This window comes from Vidua macroura, chromosome 9 (assembly GCF_024509145.1).
Source record: "Vidua macroura isolate BioBank_ID:100142 chromosome 9, ASM2450914v1, whole genome shotgun sequence".
NCBI classification, from domain to species: domain Eukaryota; kingdom Metazoa; phylum Chordata; class Aves; order Passeriformes; family Viduidae; genus Vidua; species Vidua macroura.
In genome coordinates, this window is record NC_071579.1 from 8,308,258 (window position 1) to 8,333,908 (window position 25,651).

The window sequence follows — 25,651 nt, forward strand, 5'->3', positions numbered from 1 at the left end:
TAATCTGGGGTGGAGTTTTGCCTGTTGTCAGGGACCAGCTGAAGGGGTGTTTGTAACTCAGGCCTCTGGGAATTCTCTTCCTATTCAGCAGTTGTCTCTGCTGTTGACCAGGTAGAGTCAGTCCTGCCATAATCAGCTGGCAGAACATTACTGTAGGTTTGAGTCTGGAGCTTGGGACATCTTGTTCCTCCTTGCATGGACCCACATGGCCAGGAAGCTTTCTGGGAGTTGAAGCTGTTCAGAGGCAATTTGGGTAACCAGTGGTGGCCCAGAGAGCAGCAGGATCTCCTCAGTCAGAGACTGTTCATGTTCAGTGCATCTCAAGAAACCCTACAGTGGCCATACTCAAGCATTGCCTCTTAACTCAAGGTGCATCCTCTGGTTAAATGTGGTGAATGTAGAGACAACAAGGAAAGGAACAAAACTTGATCTCTAAATAATACACCTCACTGAAGGGCTTCATTACAGTTGCTCTCTGCTGCTATTGATTGAAGCCTAATAGTTAAATGCACCCAAAGTTGCTGGGTTTTACCTGAGTGCTGTAAAACTCCTTCATCCCCTTCCTCAGGCTAGGCTGCAGGATCTGGTTGGAACAGCAGCACCTGTGACAGGTCAGTGGAAGAGCTGATACCTTCTGTGTGCTCCTATTTCTCACTCAAGGCTCAGGAGCTGAGCTCCTCTCAGGGGTCTGTAACAGCCACCACTGGGGGAGCTGAGCTGCACCTGCACAGTGCCAGGCGTGGCAGCACGAACGCAAACACTGCCCAAAGGGGGTCCTTCATCAACCACAAGAGGAAGCAGCACTGCAATTCCCAACAGGCTGTTGATAACATTTTTGCTTTTATTGTCAATTTGAGCATTTCAGTGGGACTTTAGTTGGATAGAAGATACTTTAGTTGGATATTAGGCTTACCCGTACGTAACACACATGATGTACTTAGAAAAGAACATGGCTTTAAAAGGGGCAAGAATAATGGCATTTTGAAAATAAAATAGTTTATAGCACTAAAGAGTCACAGTGCAATCAATTATTTAATCAAACAACTACATTATATATATAATATTTAAAGAACATAAATATTCAGGAAATTCACTACAACATGAAAATAAAAGCTTCACATTCTCTCACGCTTTTCAGAAGAACTGGAGACAAAGTGACAGCTCCTAGACAGACTGCTCAGCTTCACAACACCTCTCTTGCTTAAGGGACTGTCCCTCCCCTCAGCTCCCCCCCAGGAGGGATGCCGGCACTAATCTAGGAGTTCTCCCCAGTAACTTTAAAGCATTTAGCACAGCCACTCCCCCACCCCCCATTATATTCCAAGGACATGCACTACAGTCTATACAGCAACGCTTCACAAAGTCAGCAAAAACAGGTTCCTAACAGCTGCTCTGAGGCCTGAACTCTTCCATTTCATGTCACGAAAGCCCAAGGCTCTCCAGTCAGAGGAAATAATTAAGTTACTCAAAGAAGCCGGTGCAGTTTCCACAGCGGGATAAAGCTGATCTGAACAGCAGCCAGAAGGGACACTATTTACAAGTGCTAGGAAAGCCCAGAGCCAGGGAAGGGCAAATCCTTCCCAGGAGAATCCCCGAGCAGCAGAATACTTCTGTATCATATGCCAAAGCCAGTGAGAGTCCAGGCAGGACACAGGAGGAGTGTAAACCACACCATGCTGAGGAAAGCCTGGTGCTTCCCACCTACCAAAAACTCTGCTTCAAGCCTCAGGGGCAAACGGGAGGGTTCATCAGCAAGTCTTAGAGCAAAGGGAACCTCGTGGTGACAGCTTCCCTTCAGACAGGACATGGGACAGGTCAAGCTGCCCCCTCAGAGCCACAGCACAGTCCAGAACCAGGGTACAAGGGCTGTACATGCAAATGACCAGCAGCTACCAGGCCTAACAGCACAGCCCACTGCCACGTTGGGAAACTTGAGCCTAAATGTAAGACACTAAATGGTAAACTTTGTCAAGTACTGAAGTTGTCTTCCAAAGTGCTAAGCCATGTTTGTTAAAGCTATGGCAAAGTAACAAAAGCAGAATCTTGGAGCAGCTTACAATCGAAGTCTTCCCTACTCACCTGACACCGGGAAAAGGTCCCTGCTGGGGTGGCACAGTTCCCCAAAGCAAAGCATTTGGATGGCTGTGTGCTGGAATTTAGGGGGTTTGCTTTAACAAAAAAAGGTTTCTGAACAATTCTTTAGAGCACATTCACAACAGAGATCCTACTCTAGGGAACAGAGCAGGGCTGTGAAACATCCATCCTTCAGTTCAGCTGTGAGGACAGGGCAACACTGCAGGAGGAGCCAGGCAGGAATCAAGACTGGCATGTCCTGCATGGGGAAGAGTTACAGGTTTGGGGTGTTTGGGTGTTTTTTGACTGAAACAGCCATTAAAAACAAAACCAAACCAATCTGATGAACCACTTTGCACTGAAGTATTAAATTAAGCCCAGTAAACAGCAAGGTTTTAAAGTGTCAGTTTTCTCACTGCAGCTTTCTTTGGAATCCCAGAATCCCAGGATGGTTGGACTTGTAAGGAACCTTAAACATCATCTCGGTCCAAGCCCCTGCCATTGGCAGCAATACCTCTCACAAGATGCAAAATTCACCTTTGTTCACAAGAAAATGTCTTAATGAACCTTTCCTAGGGAATCTGATTACCTCTAGCTGCAAGACTATCCCAAATCCATTCTCTACCAATCATTCTTCAGATGGGTAACAGTCACCAAATTCCAACATTTAACACATTTCTTGGCATATGCTACTATTGAACAGACTTCCTTGGCCACCCAACACTCCACACTTCACAGAGGCTACTATTAACTGTGTCCGATGGAGCAGAAATCCAGATTTACCTGGACAAAACGAAGCCATTCCAAACCGGAACACTGGATCAGATATCATGCATTAGGAACAAAAAAAGCATCTCAAACACTGGAATGCACTGGAGGTCATTTAGTCTCCTAGGGAAAAACCAAAAAACCCAACCCAAAGACTAAATTAAATACAGCCCAGAATACTGTCTAGTCATATTACTGAGTATAGTGAGTGCCTGAAGGCACCACGTGTGTTGTCCATGAAGATACTGGTGGTGCCTTATTTTAATATTAAAGAAGTCGTAGCTATAAAAAGAGTTAGTTCCATCCCAGTTTCCCAGCACTTATTTGTGCTCCTTGGTGGGGGCATAGTACAGTTCCATGGGTTTGTTCACTTTCCAGTACTTCTCACTGACCAGTTCCAGGGAAAAGGACCCATTTAGTACCTAGAAGAGAACAGCAAAATGGGAACAAATGAGGTCATCTGGTGTTGTGCTGTAAAACAGGTTACTTAAATCAATGATTAAATGTGTTGACTTGAAGGAGTCACCAATAATGTGGCACAAGTTACAAGCTAAAAACCACAAAGATTCTCAAGTGAAGTAATGTTTTTCCCCTCTTCAATTTTAATTGCAGAAGAATGGCATAAGCCAGGTCATGGTTGGTGCCATCACTGCATTTTCCCCAAGTAATTTCTATGCCTCCTTTTCTACCAACCAAGTTTTTGCCAAAAAGCAAGTGATCTGCTGCTAAATAAGCTGGTGCCACGAATTTCCCCGAGGCCAGCAGAGCGGGTTTTGAGCAGACGTGCGTGCAGGGCTGTGGCTGGCCAGGTGAGCGGGGCAGCGCGGTGCTTACGGTGAACTGGCCGGCGGCGGTGGCGATGTAGATGGTGTACTGCTTCTCGCTGGCCGTGTCCAGGTTCATCTGGTTGGACTCGCCTTTGCTCCGCAGCTCCTCCAAGGCCAGCCTCACTGCCAGGTACTTGGACAGGTGATCAACCGTGGCATTGCCCGAGGTCTTGATGTACCTGCGACAGCAGCCACACAGATCATCGATAATGCACAGCAGCAGCTGTGGGAAAAACCATTGCAACGCCCCAACTATTAAAGGTCAGCTGTGAAAAGGCCTTTAGAGACTGTTCCCAGCTGAAGCTTCACATAGATTTACACACATCACAGAGAGATGTCTCATCAGCAGAGAAAGACAAGAAAAGACCTGAGGAAACACCAGAAAACTACTCTGCTGTGAGTCAAAACTTGCAATCTGTGCTTGGACTGGATTATGAACAAAAAGAGTCAGGAAAAGCTGCCAGCCTGCAAATCCTGCTGACACAAAGCTGCTCTGTAAACTGCTGACACTTATACAAGGTTTGTTTATTCCTAAAGAATCTTAAAGTAGAAAGGGGCTGATATAACACCATCATCTCACTACTGAACTGCAATGCTAGAAAACCTTAAAAACATCTTTATTTGTGATCAAAGGCTTAAAACACCTTATGACTCTATTTTTTATAATAGTTGAGCAGTACCATCTACCTGACTTGGAACACAAAGAAGGGGAGAGTGCTTATTTGTATCTGGCCTTGGCACAGGTTGCCCAGAGAAGCTGTGGCTGCCCCTGGATCCCTGAAAGTATCCAAGGCCAGATTAGACAGGGCTTGGAGCAAGCTGGGATAGTGGAAGGTGTCCCTGCCATGGCAGGGTGTGGCACTGGATGGGCTTTAAGGTCCCTGCCACTTCATCCTGTGATACAAATAAATAGGGTGTGGTATGACTGAGGTAAATTGATGTTCAGAAGCCCCAAGAAGTGATGGAAAACCGAATCACCAGGAAATAGCCGCAGAATACCTGGAGATGGCAAAGGGCCACTGACCTTGTCTGCGCACTGTCATCGTTCTCCATGAGGGTGGGGTGAGGCCTGAACACCAGCTCGATCTCACTGGCCCCGTCCATCACGGGATCTATGGCCACAGTGGTGTTGTTGTTGTCCAGCTCCAGCCCAGAGTCATCCGAGGTTTTGGTCCTCTTGTTGCTGGGCCCTGCTTCCTGGTTGCTGTGTGTGGAGGCGTTGCTGCAGTGGGAGCTGTCGCCGTTGTCCTCGGCCCCGCTGCCATTCTCAATCTGCTGCTTCTTGCCCCGCTGCAACCTGGCCACAAACAGGCAGAGATACACCCTGACCCATCCAGAATCCAGCCAGGTCACAACACACCTCCTCCCCAAGTGAGGCATGTGCGCACGCAAGCACTGAACATTTCAGAGATCTAAAGTTTAAAAAATTACTAATATTAATTCTTTAGTAGAGAAATATACTCATAGACAGAATTATTCATTTTTTCATGTTCCTCAAACACCTTTTAGCTATGTTTTAAGACTATTTTAACTTCACACAGTTGTTTTTCAGGCAATTGCAGACCATTATTTTCATCCAAGCATGGATCCACATGTGATTAGGATTATTAAATCACACCATGCTTTATCATGCAAAGTCTGGGGCCTCTCTCTCAACTGGCTCTCTTAGGTTTAAATGCACATCTGGAATTTCACCACAGTGTAACACCACAGATTCCAGCCTATGAATTAAGACAAAACTAAGCCCCAAATCCTGGTATTCTGCACATTTATTGGCATGTAAGGGTAGCATTTTGGTACAGGATTTATGGTGTTATGGTTTCTTATCTAAGACATGACAGCCATAATTGGGTAAAGCTAAGCTGAAGTTTCTATCAGGCTGCCACAGAAGTCACAGGGAGTGATACAGAGATTTCTGATAGTAGATAAAAGGTTAAAAATCCTTTTGCCAAAGGTTAAAAATGGTTTTGGCAGATATCAGAGGAGAGGAGAAGATTCTCAAGCTCTACAGGGCACGAGGACAGCCGTTGTATTTTTAGCCTGAAGGCAAACGAGGTGATTATGTACCTGTTCATAGCCTGAATCTTTAATCCCTCCTCGATGCTGTGACTCAGGGCTTGCTGGTTGTTGTGCTTGCTGATCCTGGCCAGCACCCTCTCCTGATGAGCCTCGTACTCATCCCGGCTCGGGTAAATCTTACTGATGAGAGCGTCGAAATTGGGGTCTGGCCGCAGGGATCTTTTTGAAACGAGCTTTTTGCGACATGTGGGACATTCTTTGTTCCTGGACATGGGCAAGAAGGAAGCAAACAATACTTAACTCTCCAGCAGTAACAAAACTCTGCCCTGTTGCTTTCATTCTTGGTCAAGGTGCTCGCTAAGACTCAGTATTTACAGTAAATCTGGAAAGGGGTTTCTGTCTCTTGACACATCAGGTAGTTGTAGATATTTAAACTAAGATCCCAAACATATCTCTCCCTGCTGCTCTTTTATTTTAAAGTATGTTTGAGTAAACTGTTGTCGTGGTTTGACATGGAAGTGAATTTTTTCAAGAAGTTAGGTCAAACCAATCAGTAGTCAGGTTTAGATATTAGCACCTGGAGTGACCACTAAAAGTATAGACATGCCTCTGAGAACACAGGGAGTTAAAAGCAAGAACTCCCAAGGGAGTTGTCTCTTTGGTTCCAGTCGTCAGAGAGTGCAGTGCAAACCTCTCGTACCCAGCCAGGCTGGGTAGGGCAGGGGAAGCCAGGTGGCCTAAAAGAAGTAAGCCGAGGAGGCTGAAAGACTAGAACCAAGCCAGCTCCTGCAGACAGAAAAGTAGAGAGAAGTAGAAATGCCTTTGTTCCACCCCCCAGAGGGAAAGAGACAGAGAGCCTGACGGCACCTGGAAATCTGCCAGCAAAAGAGAAGGAGAAGATGCCCAGTGTAAGAGTTAAAGAGTTCTAGACAGAGATTTCAGCCATCCAAGGAGTCTGAACTTTTAACCCTATCCTAGAAAAAAGCTTTGTAAAATATTACTCCTCCTTGATTTATAGTAGAAGAGAGACAGTCCGGGACCTGAGATGTTAGAAGAAATTTTTAAGTAAGAAGAGATGATGGAGTAGCTTTTAGCTGGACTTTTCTTGTTAACCATAGACTAAACCAAATTCTCCTGCAACAGAAACTGCATTTTAAGAAGATACAGTAGTGAAGCAAGGAAACCTGCTTCAGCAACCACCAGCACAGGAATAGCAAAACCAGAAAAAAGCTGAAGAGAAAACAGTGATGCCCTCTATCTTCAGGAAGAAGATGATCTCTGTTCTTAGACCCTCAGCCCCAGGAGAAAATAGGGGGGACTGTAGTCCCAAGATGAGAAGCTGAACTGTTGTCTCCTTTAGTCCGTAGCAAAGCATCCTTAAAAGAGCCCTATAAGCAGTCTACCCATGCATAATAGTAAGAGCACTGTAACATAAAAAAGAGAGTGTCATACTAGCAGATTTTCTCCAGGCAGTTGCCATGTGTGACACAGAAACACAGGAGGTGGCAACTGTGTTTCCTGGGGGGGTCTATGGTGCAAGAGAGACTTCTCTCTCCCTTGATAGATTGAGTATTGATTATCTGAAAGGTAGCAACTTAATCAAGAATCCCAGATGATGTCTCACTGTAGTTGTTTTAAAAATTAAGTAAGAAGAAGAGTGTTTTAGAAAGTCTTCATCCTAGATTTAGTGTGTGTGTCTTTTACAGTAGTAGTAGTAGTTTAATAAAGTTTTTTTTTTTCCTTTTGTTATTAAGCTTAAACCTACTCTGCTCTGTTCCTGATAACATCTCACAGCATTTCTATTTAGAAAGAACACTAGCATTACACCAGTGTCAAACCATAACAACTATTTAGACTGAAGAGATCAAAAGTCCCACGTTCCCTTCTTCTCTTCATTTTCTGGATGGATTTTTACCTAGAAAAAAAATGATGTCTAATGGAAATTATACTGAGGTACAGTCTTAGGAAGGAATTGTTCCCTGTGAGGGTGGGCAGGCCCTGGCACAGGGTGCCCAGAGAAGCTGTGGCTGCCCCTGGATCCCTGCAAGTGTCCAAGGCCAGGCTGGACAGGGCTTGGAGCAACCTGGGATAATGGAAGGGTGTTCCTGCCCATAGCAGGGATAGGACTGAATGGGCTTTAAAGTTCCTTCCAAGACAAACCATTCTGGGATTCTATGATTCCATGATTTCTAACCCTCACAGGACACATAATTTGAAATTGCTGAAGGCCACATAATTTGAAAAGTATTGTTAGGAAAAGGAAGAATAAGGGAAATGAAACCCATTTTTGTCAGTAATGTGTATTTTTGTTTTACTGTTACTGGATCTAAGGGACAAAAAGAATAGAAAAAAGGACTTCAACTCCTTGTAAGAAACAGAATTATGAAATTATTTGTCATGAGGAAGCAATTTGATCTGTCTTCCAGAGATGGCTGAACATGGAAAAACAGGATTTGAAAGGTGTGCTGCACATTCAGAAACTCCCAGTGCACTGTCCCACATCAACGCCCCAACCAAGGACACTTCCACCTCAAGTGCAATGGACTGTCCAAGCCTTCTTTCCTCCACAGTGTTCGTCCCTGCCCCTGGCAGCATCCCCTTCTTGTCCTCTGGCAGTGTCCCATCCTTGGCAGTGTCGCCTCCCCGTGCCTTGGCAGTGTCCCATTCCCATGCCCTGGCAGCGTCACCTCCTCAGGCCTTGGCAGTGTCACCCCCACCACATCCTGGCAGTGACCCCTCCCTGGCAGTGTGTCCCCACCCCCACCAATGCCCTGGCAGTGTCCCCTGGCAGCGTCCCCTCCCTGTCCCCTGGCAGTGTCCCCTGGCAGTGCTCACATACCCGCTCCTGAGGGCGGTGATGATGCAGTCGGCGCAGAAGCGATGCAGACACTCCTTCGTGGTCATGGTGTTCTTGAGCATGTCCAGGCAGATGGGACACATGAGCTCGCTGTGCAGGCTCCGGGGGGACACCACGATCTCCAGGCCATCTGTGATGGCCTCCTGGCAGCAAAAGAGGGAAAGGTTCTTTCCTGGGATTGAGTCCCTTCCTCGTGGAGACAGCATGTTTTACCCAAGGGAACGCAGCAAAGAGACAGGACACACAAACACAACAAGCACACAAAACCCCAGTGCTGCCAGCCCTGCAACACACAATAAAAACAAGGAGCTGCTGGAGAGTGTCCAGGAGAGGCCATGAAGCTGATGAGGGATCTGGAGCACCTCTCTGATGAGGAGAGACTGCGGGAGTTGGGCCTGGTCAGTCTGGACTGAGAGGGGACTCTCATTAATACATGTAAGCACCTCCAAGGGGTGTCAGAGGATGGTCCCAGACTCTGTTCAGTGGTGCCAGTGACAGGATGAGGAGCAATGGCCATAAACTAAAACACAACAAGCTCCACATCAACACGAGGAGGAACTTCTTCCCTTGGAGGGTGCAGAGCCCTGGAACAGCTGCCTGGGGAGTGGAGTCTCCCTGTCTGGAAACATCCCAAACCCCCCTGGACGTGCCCCTGTGTCACCTGCTCTGGGTGACCCTGCCTGGGCAGGGGGTTGGACTGGGTGATCTCCAGAGGTCCCTCCCGAGCCCAGCAGTCCCACAGCTCTGTGATTACCTGGGGTGTTCTCTGCAGCTCATACAGACTGAGCTCCCAGGTCTTGCTCAGAGGCTGCGTCCCGTTGGTCTGCACGGCCTGAGACATGGCTGGGGAAAGAAGGGACACGGGCTGAGCACTCAGGTGAGTCTGGCTCAGGATCCTCTCCCCTCCCAAGCCACAGCAGCGTGTGTCCAGCCCAGCAGAGGCTCCAGGGAACACCCGTGCCCCCACGTACCAGGCTCTGCTGTGTCACACAAGGATAATCCCCTGCTTGTACCACTCCAGGAGAACTGGGGGAGCTGCTCAGCCGTGAACACTTGGCAAAAATCAATTCAGTTGTTAAACAAAAGTGACACAGAACTGAGGGCCAGAGAACATGGGCCACAAATGCCACCTGATGCGGAAAATATTCCTGAAACATCCACTTCCAAACATGCACATGGGTCAAGCAGGGTCTGCTTCCTACACCGAGGGGAAGGGCAAAATGAGACAGGACACAGCACACCAGTCAGATGTGCTCACTGGAGCACACCACGAGGGCTTTTCCTTCTTCTTCAAAACACATCCCATGGGCTTTCTCATCAGAAGTTTGAAGGATGCTGAAAGATCAAGAGAAAACCAGTCACTGCATAATTTAAATAATAATAGTAATTTTAAAAACCCAGAGAAACTGCAGTGCTGTTCCATCAAAATTTTAGTACTACTGTATGAGATAAGGCAAAATTACCACACAGAGTCACTGCAGATGTGAAAAAGTCTGCAAAGGGACAGAAGAAAATAATGTTTCTGAACAGAAAATACTTTTATGCTGGGGGAGAGGAGGCATTGTTTCCCATGACTCCAGAAGTGCCTGCCTTGAGCAGGAAAACTTATCCCAGACAGTGGCATGTTTAAAAAAATTATTGTAACTATGTAAGTGGCAAGACTGCAATTGCAGACCTTTTTTCTAGGTGGAAGAAGTAGAAGTGCTTTATTTTATTCCTTTTTTAAATCTGGGTTTCCAGACCCTTCAATTCAGCAGCCAAATGGCATTTTCTATTGGCATCTACCACATACATTATAATCTATTTTCCAACTCATTAAGTTCTTTATGAAAAGGCCCAAACTCTCTGGAGAACAAGATTACTATATAAGCTTTAATTAATTGTGAAGGGAAAAGCAAGATAAGCTGTGCAGAGTACTAGATCTACTTTCATCCAGGCACAGAAATCAAAGTTTTCTCATTTGGTATTTTCCTTATTTTGAGGAAGGAGGGGAAAAAAAACTGACATAAAATAGCCACATCCACTATTATGTCTATTAAGTAGAATCACAGGACCCTGGAATACTTTGTGTTTGAAGGAAGCTTTAAGATCATCCAGTTCCAATCCCCTCCTATGGGCAGGGACACCTTCCACTGTCCCAGGCTGCTCCAAGCCCCATCCAGCCTGGCCTTGGACACTGCCAGGGATCCAGGGGCAGCCACAGCTTCTCTGGGCACCCTGTGCCAGGGCCTGCCCACCCTCCCAGGGAACAACCTCCTCCAACATCCAACACAAACATACCCTCTGTCAGTCTGAAGCCCTTCCCCCTTCTTCTCACTCCAATTCCTCTCAGAGGCCACCTCCAACTCCAATTTTACTGTGTAAATGTCGTGCCCTAAAACTGCAGTTTACTTGTCACAGAAGACATGTTCCTCTGTGGGGATCAGAGAAGTCCCATGTCCAGTTAAGACCTCACCAGCCCAGCAGAGGTGAGAAACCCCAGCTGCAGACTGAAGCACTGGGCTGTCCTGTCAGGTGTTTTATTTCACTTATTCAGTGGTATGAATTTAATTATGGTTTTAAGTGACACATCTCAGCAAAGAAGGGAAACACTGTTTCTCTATGTTCTAATTTCTACTAATATTTAAGGCAATTCCAGGTGTACAGGAAGCCAAGTGCTCCAGGATAAGGATTTTTTCATGCTGTTCTAACAGAGGCCAAACATCATTCTATGTCTGCACTGGATACCACTCTTGTGTGCTTTTAAAACTGACACGTTCAATTAACCATCATTCCAGCAGCTGAAAGAAATTCATGGAGCTGCTAATCACAACCCTTGCCAAAACCTGCTGGAGCACATGGACCAAGGCCAAGCAGAACCCCAGAGGAGCAGAGTCCTAGACAGGAGCCTGCTCTCCACACCTGAGCGAAGAGCTCATCCCAGCAGTCCCTGCCTGTACAGGCAATACCTCAGCTCAACTCACGGGCTGGCTAACACAGAACAGCAGCTCTGGGGCCAGGCCATCACCAAACCCATCCATTGCACAACAACCACATTAACACCAACATTTCTTCCTGGAAAAGGTGGTCAGGCATTGAAGGGGCTGCCCAGGGGGGTCTGGAGTCCCCATCCCTGGAGGTGGCCAAGGAAGGCCTGGATGTGGCACTCAGAGCTCTGGTGGTGGCGACATGGTGGGGATCTGGCACAGCTTGGACTTGAAGATCTTAGAGGTCTTTTCCAGGCTCAGTGAGTCTGGAATTTATCCTGTAGCCACACCTACAAGCCCCAGGCTACACTGCACAAGACTCTGTACAGTTGTCTTGATGAGTAACTGACCAGCTTTACCAGAAATCCCTCTCATCTGAGATGCCAAGTGCTTCACTCTCACCCTAAGGGCTGCAGTGATAGTACTTTCAAATTTTAAGAAGAAAACCAGTGGCCTTAAAGCCAGCTGAAAGCTGCAGAGATCCACACAGCCCATCCTGTCACTACCAAACACCTTCTCTGCCTCTGGCAAGGGAAATCTGAGGAGCAGTGGTCAATTCAAGCATGCTGGATCAACAACAAAAACAAATTATGCTCCATGGAGTTTTTACTCTTGTTGATCATCAATAAGTAAGCCTGCTCAGCTTTTCCCCTGATCCCCTACAATTTCTGTATCTATATCATTCCTGAAAAATGCATGTGAACGAGGCCTGACTCTTCCCTCTGGCACTGGTGGCTCTCAGATTGGATTGTGTTTCCTCACACTGCTGAAATATATCCCAGCAATACCCACAGCTGGCAAACAGGATCAAACATCCATCTCCACAGTCAGGAGAGGCATTTTGACCCAGAATTGCACTGACCATGTTAACAGCCACCAAGTACCAACCAGCAGTCACAAAACCAGTGAACCATCGTTTCAGATGTTGCATCAATGAATGACCTTCTCCATTTGTTTGGGGAAGTGAGGTGGGAAACACCTCTACACTTAGCTGACTCTTCAGTTTCTTTTTAGGACAGTCCACTGCTACTAGATTTGAAGCAAGAAATCATGCATGGCTCAGGTCACACTGGCTGATTGTTTCTAGAGCTACAAAAGTAGGAAGTTTTCATGAGCTGAAGGAAGATTATCTTCCTGTTCTTGACACTGTGTTCAGAGGGAAAAATATGAAGCGTAAAGTTTCTAGACTGAAGGTACAACAGACTCTTTATTAACTACTACTGGCAAAGGGACAGAAGATAGAGAAAAAATGTCAAACCTTACATTTGTTCTTCAGTCTGGAAATTTAGTCCAGTGAAATTTCACATTCCTAAGAATTACTGGCATAGTTCACTCTTCCTCTGCATCCCTTTTGGCATTGTTTTTCAAAAAAGTCTTACATGACAGGTTTCTCACACTCATTTTCCCAGCTCACAGTATGAGACAGATTTCACCTCAACAAAACCCACTTTTCACCTGTTCAACATTTCACATCTTTTCCACTTTATAACGAAGATGGAATCGCTTCTTCACAGGCCACATGTGTGAGCACCAGCAACAACGTGAAGTCAAACACTGAAAAAACTTCTAACGCACCACAACCTTAGACTTTTTATCATCTTTTTACCTTTATGACTTGTCTGTTCCCTCTGGATAAAAGAGGAAGGCAACCAGTCACACAACAACAGGCTAACTGGGGTGAAACCACATTTATAAAGTCACAAAACAATTCAGATTGGAAGGGACCTTAAATGACCATCCAGTTTCAACCCCCTGCCACAGGCAGGGATACCTTCCACTGTCCCAGGCTGCTCCGAGCCCCATCCAACCTGGCCTTGGACATTCCCAGGAATGGAGCAGCCACAGCTTCTCTGGGTAATCTGTGCCAGGGCCTGCCCACCTTCACAGGCAGAAATTTCTTCCCAATATCCCATCTAACGCTGCCCTCTGGCAGATTAAACCTACAAGCAGTAGCTGTTTGGATTAGTCCTGTGGCCAGAGGGCCATTCTTGTCAATCATAAAGTAAACCACCTTAATCAATATTATATGGACTCCTGCAACCCTTCAGACTGACTCGGTCTTCAGGCACAGCAAAAACCCTAGGCACAAACTCCATAATTACAGGGTACACACATCTGTCACTATCAAAGCCAGAACTGACTGATAAACCAACGTATTACAAATTTGAAGAAAACCAGCTGGGATTTAAAAATTTAGGAAAGTAAGTCTTGTTCCTGAAATGCTGGAAAACAGGCAGTTACAGGAAAAAATAACAGTAAGGAACACCCTGTTTGAAAGGCCCTTGGATCTCCTGCCTGTTCACTGACTGGGGAATTTATGCTGGGATGTCCTTCTTCCAAAAGTGCTCAGACAAAAAACTCCAGCAGACTGATATCCACACCACATCCACTTTACAACCTCTTACACTGAAATATACTTAATTATTTACTCCAATGTAGTCATGACTGAAGTAGGGTGGGCATTTGGCTATCCCATTCCTGAAACTGTCCAGTAAAAATAAAATCCAGCTGACAGCACTTAGAGCAGAGCAGTCAGATCTGTGGGCGGCCAAAGGAGGAGCTCAGCACCACCATTTCTCTGCTCCTGCCCTTCCCAGCTTACCTTTCACAGGTTTCCACCCTCACATCCACCAATGAGTAACAGCTCCTTAGTCCTATTGCTGAAAATGAGCCAGTTCTGAATATGTAACATTTCTTCTGCGCTCTAGCCCAACACTAACCTTGATGGTGGTCCTGCTTTAAACAGGGAGCAGAGGATGCCATCAGGAATCCCTCACAAACCTGGATTATGCTCCAAAATGCTTTGCAAACAAAGGCTAAAGAGCATCTGCAGTGTGGTTGTGTCAGCACACCTTGAGATCAGAGAAAGGCTGGAATGGTACCAAGCAGCTGGAGAGAGAACCACAAACCCAGCTCAGGTGTGACCATAACCACACCACCCCCATTCAACTTTCTATGATACTTTAATCAAAAAAAAAAAAAAAAAAAAAAAAAACACTTATGAGGAAAAAAATTGCATCAGGCTCTTTAAAAAAAAAAAAAAGATTACACACATTTTTAGAGAGTATTAAAATTTTAGAAATAACTGATTTTTGTTCCAAGTTGTAAAATGTAAATATTGAGACTTAAAACAGTAAGACAGTTAGACCTCTATTCAGTGTGCCAAATTCAACAGCACCTTCAACCATTTCAGGGTTTTCTTCCTAAGGATTAATTCCTTTAAAAACAGGTATTCATAGTGCAGTTACTTGGAAGTTTAACAGGTTTAGAGCTTTAAGCTTTACTCTCTTTCACACCATGACTAGTATTGAGAACAGACTGCACGTTTTCACAGAGTACTCAACTCAATCATTCATTTCAAATTATTCAATTAAAGCATTATGAAATTTAAGTTTTTTTCTGGTTTTACTTATTGGCTTAGAGCTTGATTTGAAAAAAAAATTCCACACAATCTGGAAGACACTATTTGAAAGAATTAACCTTCTCTGTAGTTCCCTGGCAGTTCAGATAGCTTTACATCCAGTTGTAATCCAGGACAACTGGTACTAGATTATAATCTAGTATGTTTAGTATTCACTCTGAAGTTATGTTCCTCTCTGGATCAAAAATCCCCCAGGAAACAGCCAAATCAGGTTCTGGCCTGGAGCTCCTTTTGTTCCCTGCTCTGGAAATCACTCCTCAGTGATCCTGAACAAAGATGCCACCGCACCGGGCTGTGCCTCCCAAACTGCCCACCACTCCTCAAGGTGTCTCTTGCTGAGTTTATATTGCACTTACTCTAGCTATACCCTGATCTCTGAAGGGGCTAAACACATGACAGGAAGGTTCTACTGAACTGGGTTTTAGTTCATTCAGCCATCAGGATTATGATCATCCAGTGCCACCCCTGCCATGGCAGGGACACCTTCCACTAGCCCAGGGTGCTCCAAGCCCCATCCAGCCTGGCCTTGGACACTGCCAGGGATCCAGGGGCAGCCACAGCTTCTCTGGGCACCCTGTGCCAGGGCCTGCCCACCCTCACAGGGAACAATTCCTTCCCAATAGCCCATCCAAACCTACTCTTCCAGCTTTAAAACCATGTGGCCCTTGTCTCTTATGGACCATGGATCCATGATCTATGAGAGAAAGAAACCATCCCAGCAGCCACTCCTGAGCAACAGTGTGGCTGGGAATTAAGACAGGGATCAGATTCATGCCAGGGCATGATCATGTCAGGGATCCCTGAGCTGGCTTTGGAAAGCAGTGTTTAAAAGCACCTGCATCACTACAGCCCTGACTGCCAGCAATGACTTTGTGTCATTCCAACTTCAGTTCCAACTGAAGTGATGCTCACTGAAAATTAAACACATGATAACCACTCTGACAATCCCAATTTAACAGTGTTTGCACCTGGCTCCCTGCCATCCTATTTGCCTAACAATTTAACTATAATAAAACTATTAAATTAATATTAAGACACAAATTGTACATTTGAATAGGTAAACTCTCACAGAATGTCAGATACTGGATGACTGGCACAATGGAGAAGTTACCAATGCAATAAAAAAACTATCTGTAAATACATGAGTGACAAATGTTCCCCACACTCAAGACCGTGCCAAGTTCTACATTTAAAATACTGAGAAATCCAAGGTTTGTCACTCTACAAAGAGCAGTTAGCAAAGAGACACAACCTCAGTGCTGCCCTGGAGCACTCCCAGCCAGGAGGGAAAGATGTATCATGAATTCCAGACCACAGACTCAAAAATGTCCCAAAGCAGCCAATAAAACTGAGGAATGCAGAGAAACCCGAGGCACCGATGCAGTTTAACAGCCCCAACAGTTGGTAACACCAAAGACCTTTTCCCAGCATGACTGTCCCTCTCAGTCATACCACAGCAAAGGTTTTCATTTTCCTAATAACTAGTCCCAAACTCCCATTTTCCCGTAAATGTAACAGCATTTCTCTTCAACACTGAAATAAAATCTTCCCTTGAAAAGTAACAACACCTAATGCTGTGATTATGGAATCCCTGGAAGGCTGCTGGACAGATGACATCTGACTGAGGGAAAACATAATACTGGCATTTCTGAAACCCATGGGCTTGGAAGCACATGGTCTTTTACAGCTTCTTGGCTGTATTTACTCGCCTAAGCAAGTGTTTTCCCTTTGAGGTATGGAATCTTCCAGCTAACAGCCACTCACAATTCCCTGGCCCTGAGATGGATCAATCCATGGAGTTGGGCAGCATTTCCAATCTGGCTGTCAGGCTGCTGCTCCTGGCTGGGAGACACTGGAGTGTGACCTCACACAAACCATCTGCTGTGCATCTGGACACCTCTGCAAGGGCTCCACGAATCCGATGCTGACAGAAGTGTCCAAAGGGAGATAATCCTCCTGGTTTAGATGTCAAGGGCAACACGGGAAAATAAAGTACCAAATCAAACTGTTGATCAAACTCCAGGCTGTTTTATGAGTGTTGGGAACAGCCATGTACTTCTGGACATGACACAAAGATGTGATTGATTTTAGGTTGGTGCTTCTCTGTATATTTACAGCAGGAAAGTATAGCAGCATTTAAGCACCCTGAGCCCAGGTACATCCCTCCTGTGGAGCTGAGGCTCAAATTTCAGTTTATTCTAACAAGGTCTGTACTCTGTATGCATCTGGCCTTTTCACACCACCTCCCAGATCACTCCATTCCTGTCAATAACCTTCAGTCCTCTGTGTCAGCTCCTCATTCCCAGTTCTGTACCCTACCCTCCTGGACATCTCCTCAGCTAGAAAAACTGGAATACATAAAAATACCATGACATTTCCAGAGAACTATGTATATCATCACTTGCCTCTAAGGTGTCCAGAATTCACCTGCTCAAACTCATCAGATGTCAAACCCAGGCTATTCCTAAATTATAAAGCTTATTTTTTTTTAATCTTAAAAGATCAATTTGCAAACTTTTCAGGTTTTGGTACACGCACACACAAAAAAGCAAACATTGCCCACTGTTCTAATGCATCAGGCAGTAAGATTATTTTAATCATTAGAGCTCATATCCTGGAACCTAGCCTTTCACATCACCTATATCTCATCCAAAATAGTATTAAAATATAACATTAATGCCTTCTGCCAGGAGCAGAAACAAAACCCAAAACTGTTACAGGAACAGCAACATTTCACTGTTGATGTGGGTCAATAGACCAGGCAAACACTTGACCTCAAATGTGCCAAAGACCTTTGCCAAGAATTCATATAAAAAGGAAAACAGCCATTACCAACCCATAATTTAGCCCTGTGAAGCAACAATATTAAGCAGAACTCTGGGGGAGTGAGTAGAGTTGTGATTTTATCTGCTGCTTGTTAAATTTTACACCAACTTTTTCATATTATGAAGCCTGGTACTGTATAGTATGTGTGTGACTACCCAGGTGAGTTTCAAAAATGAAGTTATCTCTTAAATTAACCTTGGACTTCAGAATTAATAACCAGCTGGGAAAGAGAAAAGCCAAAATTCCTTTCTAAAATTCATTTCAGTGCTGTATCAGATCAGAACAGGAGGGATAAAGGACTGAAAACTTTTGGGAGCAAACAAAAGTAAAGCCTCAAACTCTAGAAAAGGTGAATCCGTCAAGCAACTAAATTGTGCAAACAATTCATGATATGTGTTGCCTTAGGATATTTTTAATGAGACTTAGTTTTTAATTCTTCCTTGCCCTGCTCTGCTGGCACATTTTTTTGAGGCCACTCTCTTGCTGTGTCCTTGAAGGAACAGCTGCCAAAAGCAAGACCTGAGCACTTCAATCAGTAAGGTGAAGTTTAATCATTTCAGTACCTCTGTTGTGGCCTTGAAATTTTTTGCACATTTTAACAAAAATTCTATGAACATCCGTGCACTACAATTCAGAATCTTTTGCATCTTCATAAATGCTGTGACTGGTTCTGCCAGAGGTATGTGCAGGATTCCAGGTTCCTTCCAAGAGCTATATTAGAGAGCCACAAAGATTTCTCTCCCACTTGGCCGTGAAGCCACAAGCAACAGTGACAGAATTTTCTTGATGAGAACAAAAAGACAGCTTGGTTATTAATAAACAGAAAATAAACTCCCCCACAACACTTGAGAGACAAAAAGACTCAAGCAATTTTATGTCTGATTGACTTAATGGCTGCAATAAATACATAAAAGCAAAACAGTGAATTTGGCAAGCAGGCAGCTCTCACCTAAAGCTGGGCAACAGCAAAGAACAAGTTCTGTTTCAAGGACTCCCTCACAAGTAAGACTGTCCATTTTGTAAACAGTACTACAGGAGCAACACTTAACACAGTTTAAACCAATACTTACACAAAACAGTGCAATGTTATCCCAAGAGGCGAAGAGTAAAGAATTATTAGCTTTTAATTAGTTAGCAGAACACTACTGCTAACTCCCTGCTGTCTGCAAGAGAGCTCCAGGATCCACAAGTGGGGGGAAAGCAGACAGGGGTAATTACTAAAATACTTCTCCACTGCAACAAGTCTAAACAGTTCCACAATATCAAATGCTGCTCATTCCTCCGAAAATTAAGAATTTAAGGTCAGCTCTGACAGCCAGTTATTTGAATCAACAGAAAACCAAGCAAAAGCAAGCTGAGGCTCAACAGCATCTCTTCACCAATCTCTTTACTCTCTGTCTGCATCATTATTAAACTGCTGACCTATTCAGGAAAAAAAAAAAAAGGTAGAAGGTATTTAAGGAAAAAAAAAGTGGAAGGAATTCCTTTACTCCAATGCTTCTTTCATGCATGTTCCTAGAGCTGGTGCTTCAGTAAGACGAGATTCCGTGCTCCTAAGAAAAATATAACAGAGCAGTCGAAGACTGGAGTCTCATTTTAAAGCTCCTTTCCCTCCTCCCATTACATTTTTTTTTTTGTAAGCAAGGGAAAGAGTTAAAAGAAAGATGAAGAAATTCACTTAGCCCAACATCTATTTCACATATAAGACTGATGGCTTTCCTGTAGCCTGTATTTCTATTCAATGACAGCAGAGCACTGAAAATGCCAGAATTCTGCTCCAATCACCCAAGATGCCCAACCAAGTCTTTATACTCAACCCATTACCACTCATCACTCCTGAAACACAAAGCATCATTGACCAAGGGAAACCCATGCAATTTATTTTGCTGGCACCTGCATATTATTTCACCTCTAAGACGTGACAGAAAGTGCTTTTCTTGGCAGTTGCAGCAAAGCTGGTGCTTCAAAGCTTTGAAGCCAAAGGCCAACAATTTTAGCCACTGAAGAAGTGAAAAAATACCTCCAATACAATGTCTGTGTCCCTCTATTATCAGAAACTTGAATGCAGACAACAATATTATTAAACACCACAGGTGTGCAGTTATTAAACACTGCAAGTGACAATTCATGGGGGCAGTGAGGTTTAAAGATGCTCTCGATTTGTCTGTCATTGCAGAAAGGCACTGTCACAGAGTCACACCCAGCCACAAACTTGTACCTGACACTGCAGCTCGTGCTGTCCAGTGAAAATTCCTCCCATCTCCAGACAACTGAAAAACCTAATCCTTCCAACAAAAATTTTTAATGCAAAATATACTGCTTATCCATATCCACTGCTGTCACAGCCAGTGCCTCTGTCTTCGCTGACAGCTGAATGTCAGCTCTGAGCTTGACATGATGTATAAGAAAGTCAAATTATCTCATTACACAAGTTTTTAATGGAAACACAGATGAATACAAATCAGAGCACCTCTGCAGGGAACTCCTATGACAAATCGAGTCTTTGTCACTGAATGAATGACACTCGACGAAAGAATTCTCCCCAAGCACTAATAATTTCACCTGCACACCAGTCACATTTTTTCAAACGTAAGCAATTCCCTTTAATCCTTAAAAGCCCATGTGCAGTGCACAGTTATCACACAGAGCTACAACCACTTCCAAACAGGGCTGGATTATGAATTATCATACTGGAAATCATCTTTCTCTACTACCTGTCCTCTGGATTTCTGTGGAATTAGGCACTTGATCCAATTATTTCCCACAGAAGAAGATCCAAAAAACAAACAGCTTACAAAAATCCCGAGAAAAATATTGCTCAGTGCTTGTTTCATATACACACAGTGCCATAGGGCTGGTGCAAGGAAGGCAAGCGATCCAGAAGAGCTACTGCAGAATGTAAAACTTGGCAAGAAGCAAGAGCTAAATTCGTACAGAAGGCAGCGGGAGCGAGGTGCAGGGAGGAGACACATCCTCAACTCCCGGCACAGCGTCCTTCTGCACCTGCTGCCCTGTGGGAAGCGACATTTTCCCGGGAGCAGCCGGGTCGCTCCCAGCCCCAGTTCGCGAGCACCCGCCCCGCCAGCACCGCTCGGCACGGGCTCCGGGAGGGACAAAAGACCGGGAAGGCCGAGCTATAAATCACACCCAGGATCGTACTGCTCAGAGGGGCGATGCGCAGAGCCAGCGGGAGCAGCTCGGGGCCGTGTCCGTGAGCTGTCCCTTGCCGGGGATGGCAGCGGCGGTGCCGCGCTCGCCGGCTGGTGCTGCGGTACTGCGGCTGCGATGGAGCCGTGCGCCCGACCTCTGCCTGCAGCTCCCAGGCTGCACACACGCACCTACACACGCATCCCTACGTGCATGGATAGGGAGACAGCTGTGTACGTATAGGTACGTGTGTAGAGATGGATACCCCGGCCGCTCCGGGCTCGGCAGCCCCACGCCGGCCCTGGGGGCGGCTCGGTGCCCCGCGGCCCTGCAGCACGGCCGGGGCTGGGGGCAACGGGGGCTCCAGGCTGCCATGGGACCGCTAGCCACGGCTCCTCCCGGACACCCCGACCCCCGCCCCGCCGGAATAGCCCGGCAGCTCTCCCGCCGCCTCCCCGGCCGGGGTCAGCCCCGCTCGGACACCGCGCACAGGCACCCGCGGCTCCGCACCCGCCCCAGTCCCGCGGGGACAGAGGGCCCCGGCGGCGCCGCCCGGCCCCGCGCTCACCGCCCGCCGGTGCCGCCTCGCTCCGTGGCCGGCGGTGCCGCCGCAGCCCCCGCAGCGCAATATGGCGAGCGGCGGCTCCGCAATGGAGCTCGGGAAATAGAGGGGAGTTACATATTCATGGCCGGGGCTGGGCAGGGGGAGCGCGGACGGGGCCGCCGCGCCCGGGCCGCCCCGCGCCCTCCTCCGCCTCCTTCACGGCCGGGGCGCGGCGGCCGCCGGGGCTGCTCGCTGCTTTCCCCCGCCCTGCCCACACCTCCGGCCCCGCCGCCGCCAGCGCTCCATGTCCTTTTCCCTTTCCTTTCCCGTCCCCAGGATGCGGCACCGCGTCCTGCGGGGCTCCCTCCGCACCACCGCCCCTCTCCATTGACCGCCCTCCTCGGCCAGGGATGGCTGAGCTGCACCAGGAGAGGGTCAGGTCGCACATCTGGAGGAATTCCTTCCCGGAAATGGTGATTAGACTTTGGAAAGGGCTGCCCGGGGGGCGGTGGGGTTACCGTCCCTGGAGGTATTTAAGGAAAGGCTGTCTGTGGCACTTGTGCCGTGGCCTGGTTGACAGGGAGGCGTAGGGCATAGGTTGGCCTCGATGATGCCAGAGGTGACTCCAGCCCCGGTGACCCTGTGGTTCCCGCAGCCAGCCCCGGGGCCGGTGGCCGGGCCGGAGCGGGGCCGGCCCGGGCAGCCCCCGCTGTCCCCGGGCAGGTGAGCCTGCGGGCCGCAGGAACTGGGCTATCGCCGCCTCATTCCCCGCTCCGCGGGCAGGAGCGGCTCCTCCACCTCCGCACTGCCCGGAGGGGGAATGCACAGCCTCGGGCCGGCCCTGCCGGGCTCTGCTCCCTGAACTCCGGGGCGCTCGGACACCGCTCCGAGAGAGACGTGCCCGGAGCCCGAAGGCTGTGGGAAGCGGCTGAGCCGGGCAGGCGAGGCAGCGAGCCCAGCGCCATCCCCACAGCCCTCAGACAAGGGACAGAAGCTGAAGCAAGACTTGCGGTGTTTCTGTTTACGATACACCTTCAGGTGTTCTCGAGCATCTCCGGCCCGCTCTGCGGTCCTAACGTGAAATAAACGTTTGTCTTCCCGTGTCTGCGTTTTAACGTTTGGTAAATTAAAACTGTATTTATGAGCTTTGGGTCTTCAGAGCTGCCTTTACTGGTCTTGGCATTAACTGTTTTATAGCGATAGCAAGGCAGTGCACTTGGTGTAATTAAATCTGGTGTGAGTAAAAAGTGAACAGGGATCAGACGTGAGCTTGAATTAATACTTCAGTCTTTAATCATGCAGCAACATAATTAAGATTATTTGATATGGAGTATTTAAGGCAATTCAGTATGAAGTATTGCAAGTTTTCCTAGAGTGTTATAGTTAGTGTTCTCATAATTAGAATATTTTTAAAGTCCTGGTTTGGACCTTCACCTCTTCTTGCAAAACTTCACATATTTTTGAGAAATTCTAGCCTAAGTCAGGTTATTCTTAAGTAACTATTTTTATGGAGTAGCTTTCACTCCCCTCACACCCCTTATGACCTATACTGCAGCCTATATAATTGATCCTTACAAGACATTGTTGAGCTAGTCAGGGATAACATCTCTGTTTTCTAAGTGTGATCAAATGTCTCAGATAAATCTCAGAGGGAGTCAGCTGTGGACAGGACTTAACAGTCCTTGCTCTTGATTTGGTTTCTTAAAGAATTGTTTTTCTGAAGTGGGTTGTGTTGAGCTCTTTCAGTGTTAAAATTCAGAACTGGTATGGAATGGAATAAGAGATTCTGATACATTCCTCTCTTTAGAATGACAGTAGTCAGAACTAATGACTGAAATTTTCCTGAAGTTTCAGCTATTCATCAGTGTCAAGGAAAGGAAAATGTTGTCTGGCAAGTTATTGTGGTACCAGAAGTGCCCTTTGGTAAAAATTGCTCCACTTGTTAATTGCCTACAGCACTGAGGTGAGTGAAGAAATTCTGATACTAATGCACCACTGTTAGTAAAATTTGTTCTATGTGAGAAAAGCTTAATGCTGCAAAAATAAGATTTTCAAAATGAGAGCATGCACTTGTCAGGAAGGCAGATCTCCAAAGGCAGATGGAGTGCAAGGTGGGTTGGAATCACAGAATCCCAGAATGGTTTAGGTTGGCAGGGACCTTAAATTCATCTCGTTCCACCCCCTGCCATGGGCAGGGACACATTCCACTATCCCAGGTGGCTCCAAGCCCTGTCCAGGCTGGCCTGGGACACTGCCAGGGATCCAGGGGCAGCCACAGCTTCTCTGGGCACCCTGTGCCAGGGCCTGCCCACCCTCACAGGAAATCTCGTATAATGCAAAACTATACACTGGCATGTAAATTAACAAACTGTAAGCATTTCTAGGAACCCTTTGCTGAAAGAGACGCAAAAGGAAATTCAACACTTTTAAGCTGTGCTAATGGTGTCCCGCTCACTGCATTTCTAAGAATATTTACTTGATTCTGTTTTATATTTCCTGTATGATTTAATAGTGGCACCTTGGATCTCCTCTGCAATGTGGTGTTCTTGCTGCTTTTAAGGATGTGAGAAAAGGCTGCCAAGTACTTTCCAAGTGCAGGCTGTCCTCCTGCCAAGACATCAGCAAGAGTGTTTTGTGCTCAGGGCAGCTGTGGTGCAGCTGCAGAGCTGTGGTGCACATGCAGAGCTTGCTCCCTGGCAGGAGCCCTGCTGGCACAGGGACACTGCTGTCATGGCCAGGGGACTGGGGGCATGTCCCTCGTGTTCAGCACTCCCTAGATCATATCCAGGTACTCTGTCCAATTTGGGGCTCTCCCTGCAGGAAAGGCCTTGACAGACCGGAGGAAGGGAAGGTAAGGGAGGTCCCCAGGATGGCTGGGGCTGGAGAACTTCCCCTGAGAGGAAAGGCCATGGGAGCAGGGCTTGGTCAGCCTGGGGCAGGCAAGGCTTTGGGGACCCTACACATCCAGCCCCTTCCTTTGAGGTTATTGAGCCAAGGTGAGAGGTGACAAGAAGCCAAAACAAGAAAGTTTTGGATGAATACAGGGAAAACCTATTCCCCATGAGGACACTCAGCAGCAGCACAGTTGCCCAGCAAAGTTGTGCCGTCTCCATCCTTGGAGGTTTTCCAAACACAGGCTGTTCAAGCCCTGAGTGGCCTGGTCTGACCCGAGCTGACCTGCTCTGAGCTGGAGCTTGGACAGGGACCTCTGAGGGCCCTTCCAGCTCAAGTTATCCCATCATCCTGTGATGCTGCTCTTGGGTGCAGACAAGAAAGCCTGGGAGATGGATAATACTGTATTTCAATACAATACAGTGCTCTGTGTTGGGAGCATTTTTGTTCTCTGCAGCAGGTAGCAAAACCATGCAGCATGAGAGCTGAGAGCTTTCATCAGCTCCTGCTTTCCACTGTTCCTGCTGTAATGGAAACATTGCTTCTGCTCCTTGCAGCAGCAAAATAATAGTAAAGAAAATTACTGCAGTCAACTGAGACATGTTGTTTCCATGTTGTCCTTTCAGGTAAAATATTTATTACCTGTTAAAGTGATTGAAGGTCACCTGTTCACTTCCTTTCAGAAACCAGCACAGAGAGGGAAGGAAGAGAAAATACTCATGTTTTAAAAATCTGGAGGCAGAGAAGTGTAAGTAGGAGGCAAAAGATGGGAAAATCAGGAGAAAATGTCCATGTTGGTGCATTACTCCACTGTGGTACATTACAGTAAAGCAAGATAAGGGTATAAATAAATTATAGCAAAGGAAAACTAAATGGGCATTGGTAGGATGAGGTAAGGTCTGCCCCAGCAGTAGTAAAATAATCATTTTCCCATGCCAACTGTCCCTGTCAGACAGAGCAGGAGGGATTTCTGAGGCATTTACCCTTTGTGTAGGGTACAAACTGTGTGCAGAGCAGCTTTGCTCAGGATCAACTCAGCTACAATGGGGCAGGAGGAAAAGCACTGAGGTTGTTCTGAACCAACACTGGCTCAGGACCAATGGCTTTGCTACAGTTTAAGATTTAGATTCTTTAAAAATAAGGCAGAGCAAGCAAGCTGCTTGATCTTGAATGAAAAATGTTTGATGTTTTGAATGGGAAAGAAGGGAAACTGAACAAGATTGCTCAGCACAGATTGGTATTGTGGTGGCAACTACGATGTGCCTCTTCCTTCTGCCAGAGCTGTAGCAGTCTGGTCAGAATGTCCAGTGG

General features: G+C 46.6%; 1 protein-coding gene and 1 long non-coding RNA gene across 5 annotated transcripts; one reads left to right on the forward strand and one right to left on the reverse strand.

Moving 5' to 3' along the window:
• Positions 1–821: 821 nt before the first annotated feature.
• RNF2 (ring finger protein 2) lies at positions 822–22,050 on the reverse strand. Of its 4 annotated transcripts, none has more exons than XM_053984596.1 (7): positions 21,967–22,050; positions 9,299–9,387; positions 8,527–8,687; positions 5,736–5,951; positions 4,693–4,965; positions 3,676–3,847; positions 822–3,263 (listed from the first exon to the last, which is right to left on the reverse strand). In XM_053984596.1, exons 2-7 carry the CDS (start codon positions 9,383–9,385, stop codon positions 3,162–3,164), a joined length of 1,011 nt encoding a protein of 336 aa, XP_053840571.1. In that variant the 5' UTR covers positions 9,386–9,387; positions 21,967–22,050; the 3' UTR covers positions 822–3,161. The 4 variants fall into 4 exon arrangements, with proteins under 4 accessions (XP_053840571.1, XP_053840569.1, XP_053840573.1 ...); XM_053984594.1 differs by lacking the exon at positions 21,967–22,050 and adding an exon at positions 21,473–21,594; XM_053984598.1 differs by lacking the exon at positions 21,967–22,050 and adding an exon at positions 21,096–21,114.
• LOC128811198 (uncharacterized) lies at positions 21,718–22,551 on the forward strand. Its single transcript, XR_008438266.1, has 2 exons — positions 21,718–21,921; positions 22,046–22,551. It is a non-coding gene; the product is annotated as an uncharacterized LOC128811198 (long non-coding RNA).
• The last annotated feature ends 3,100 nt before the right edge of the window (positions 22,552–25,651 follow it).

Bases quoted from the DNA above. Each gene is read 5' to 3' on its own strand.
- RNF2 (XM_053984596.1), bottom strand. From the start codon at position 9,385: ATGTCTCAGGCCGTGCAGACCAACGGGACGCAGCCTCTGAGCAAGACC. The intron at 3,848-4,692 runs GTCAGTGGCCCT...CTGCTGTCGCAG, and splicing joins GATGACAGTGCGCAGACAAG to GTACATCAAGACCTCGGGCA. The intron at 3,264-3,675 runs GTAAGCACCGCG...GTTCTCTTCTAG, and splicing joins CCGCCGCCGGCCAGTTCACC to GTACTAAATGGGTCCTTTTC.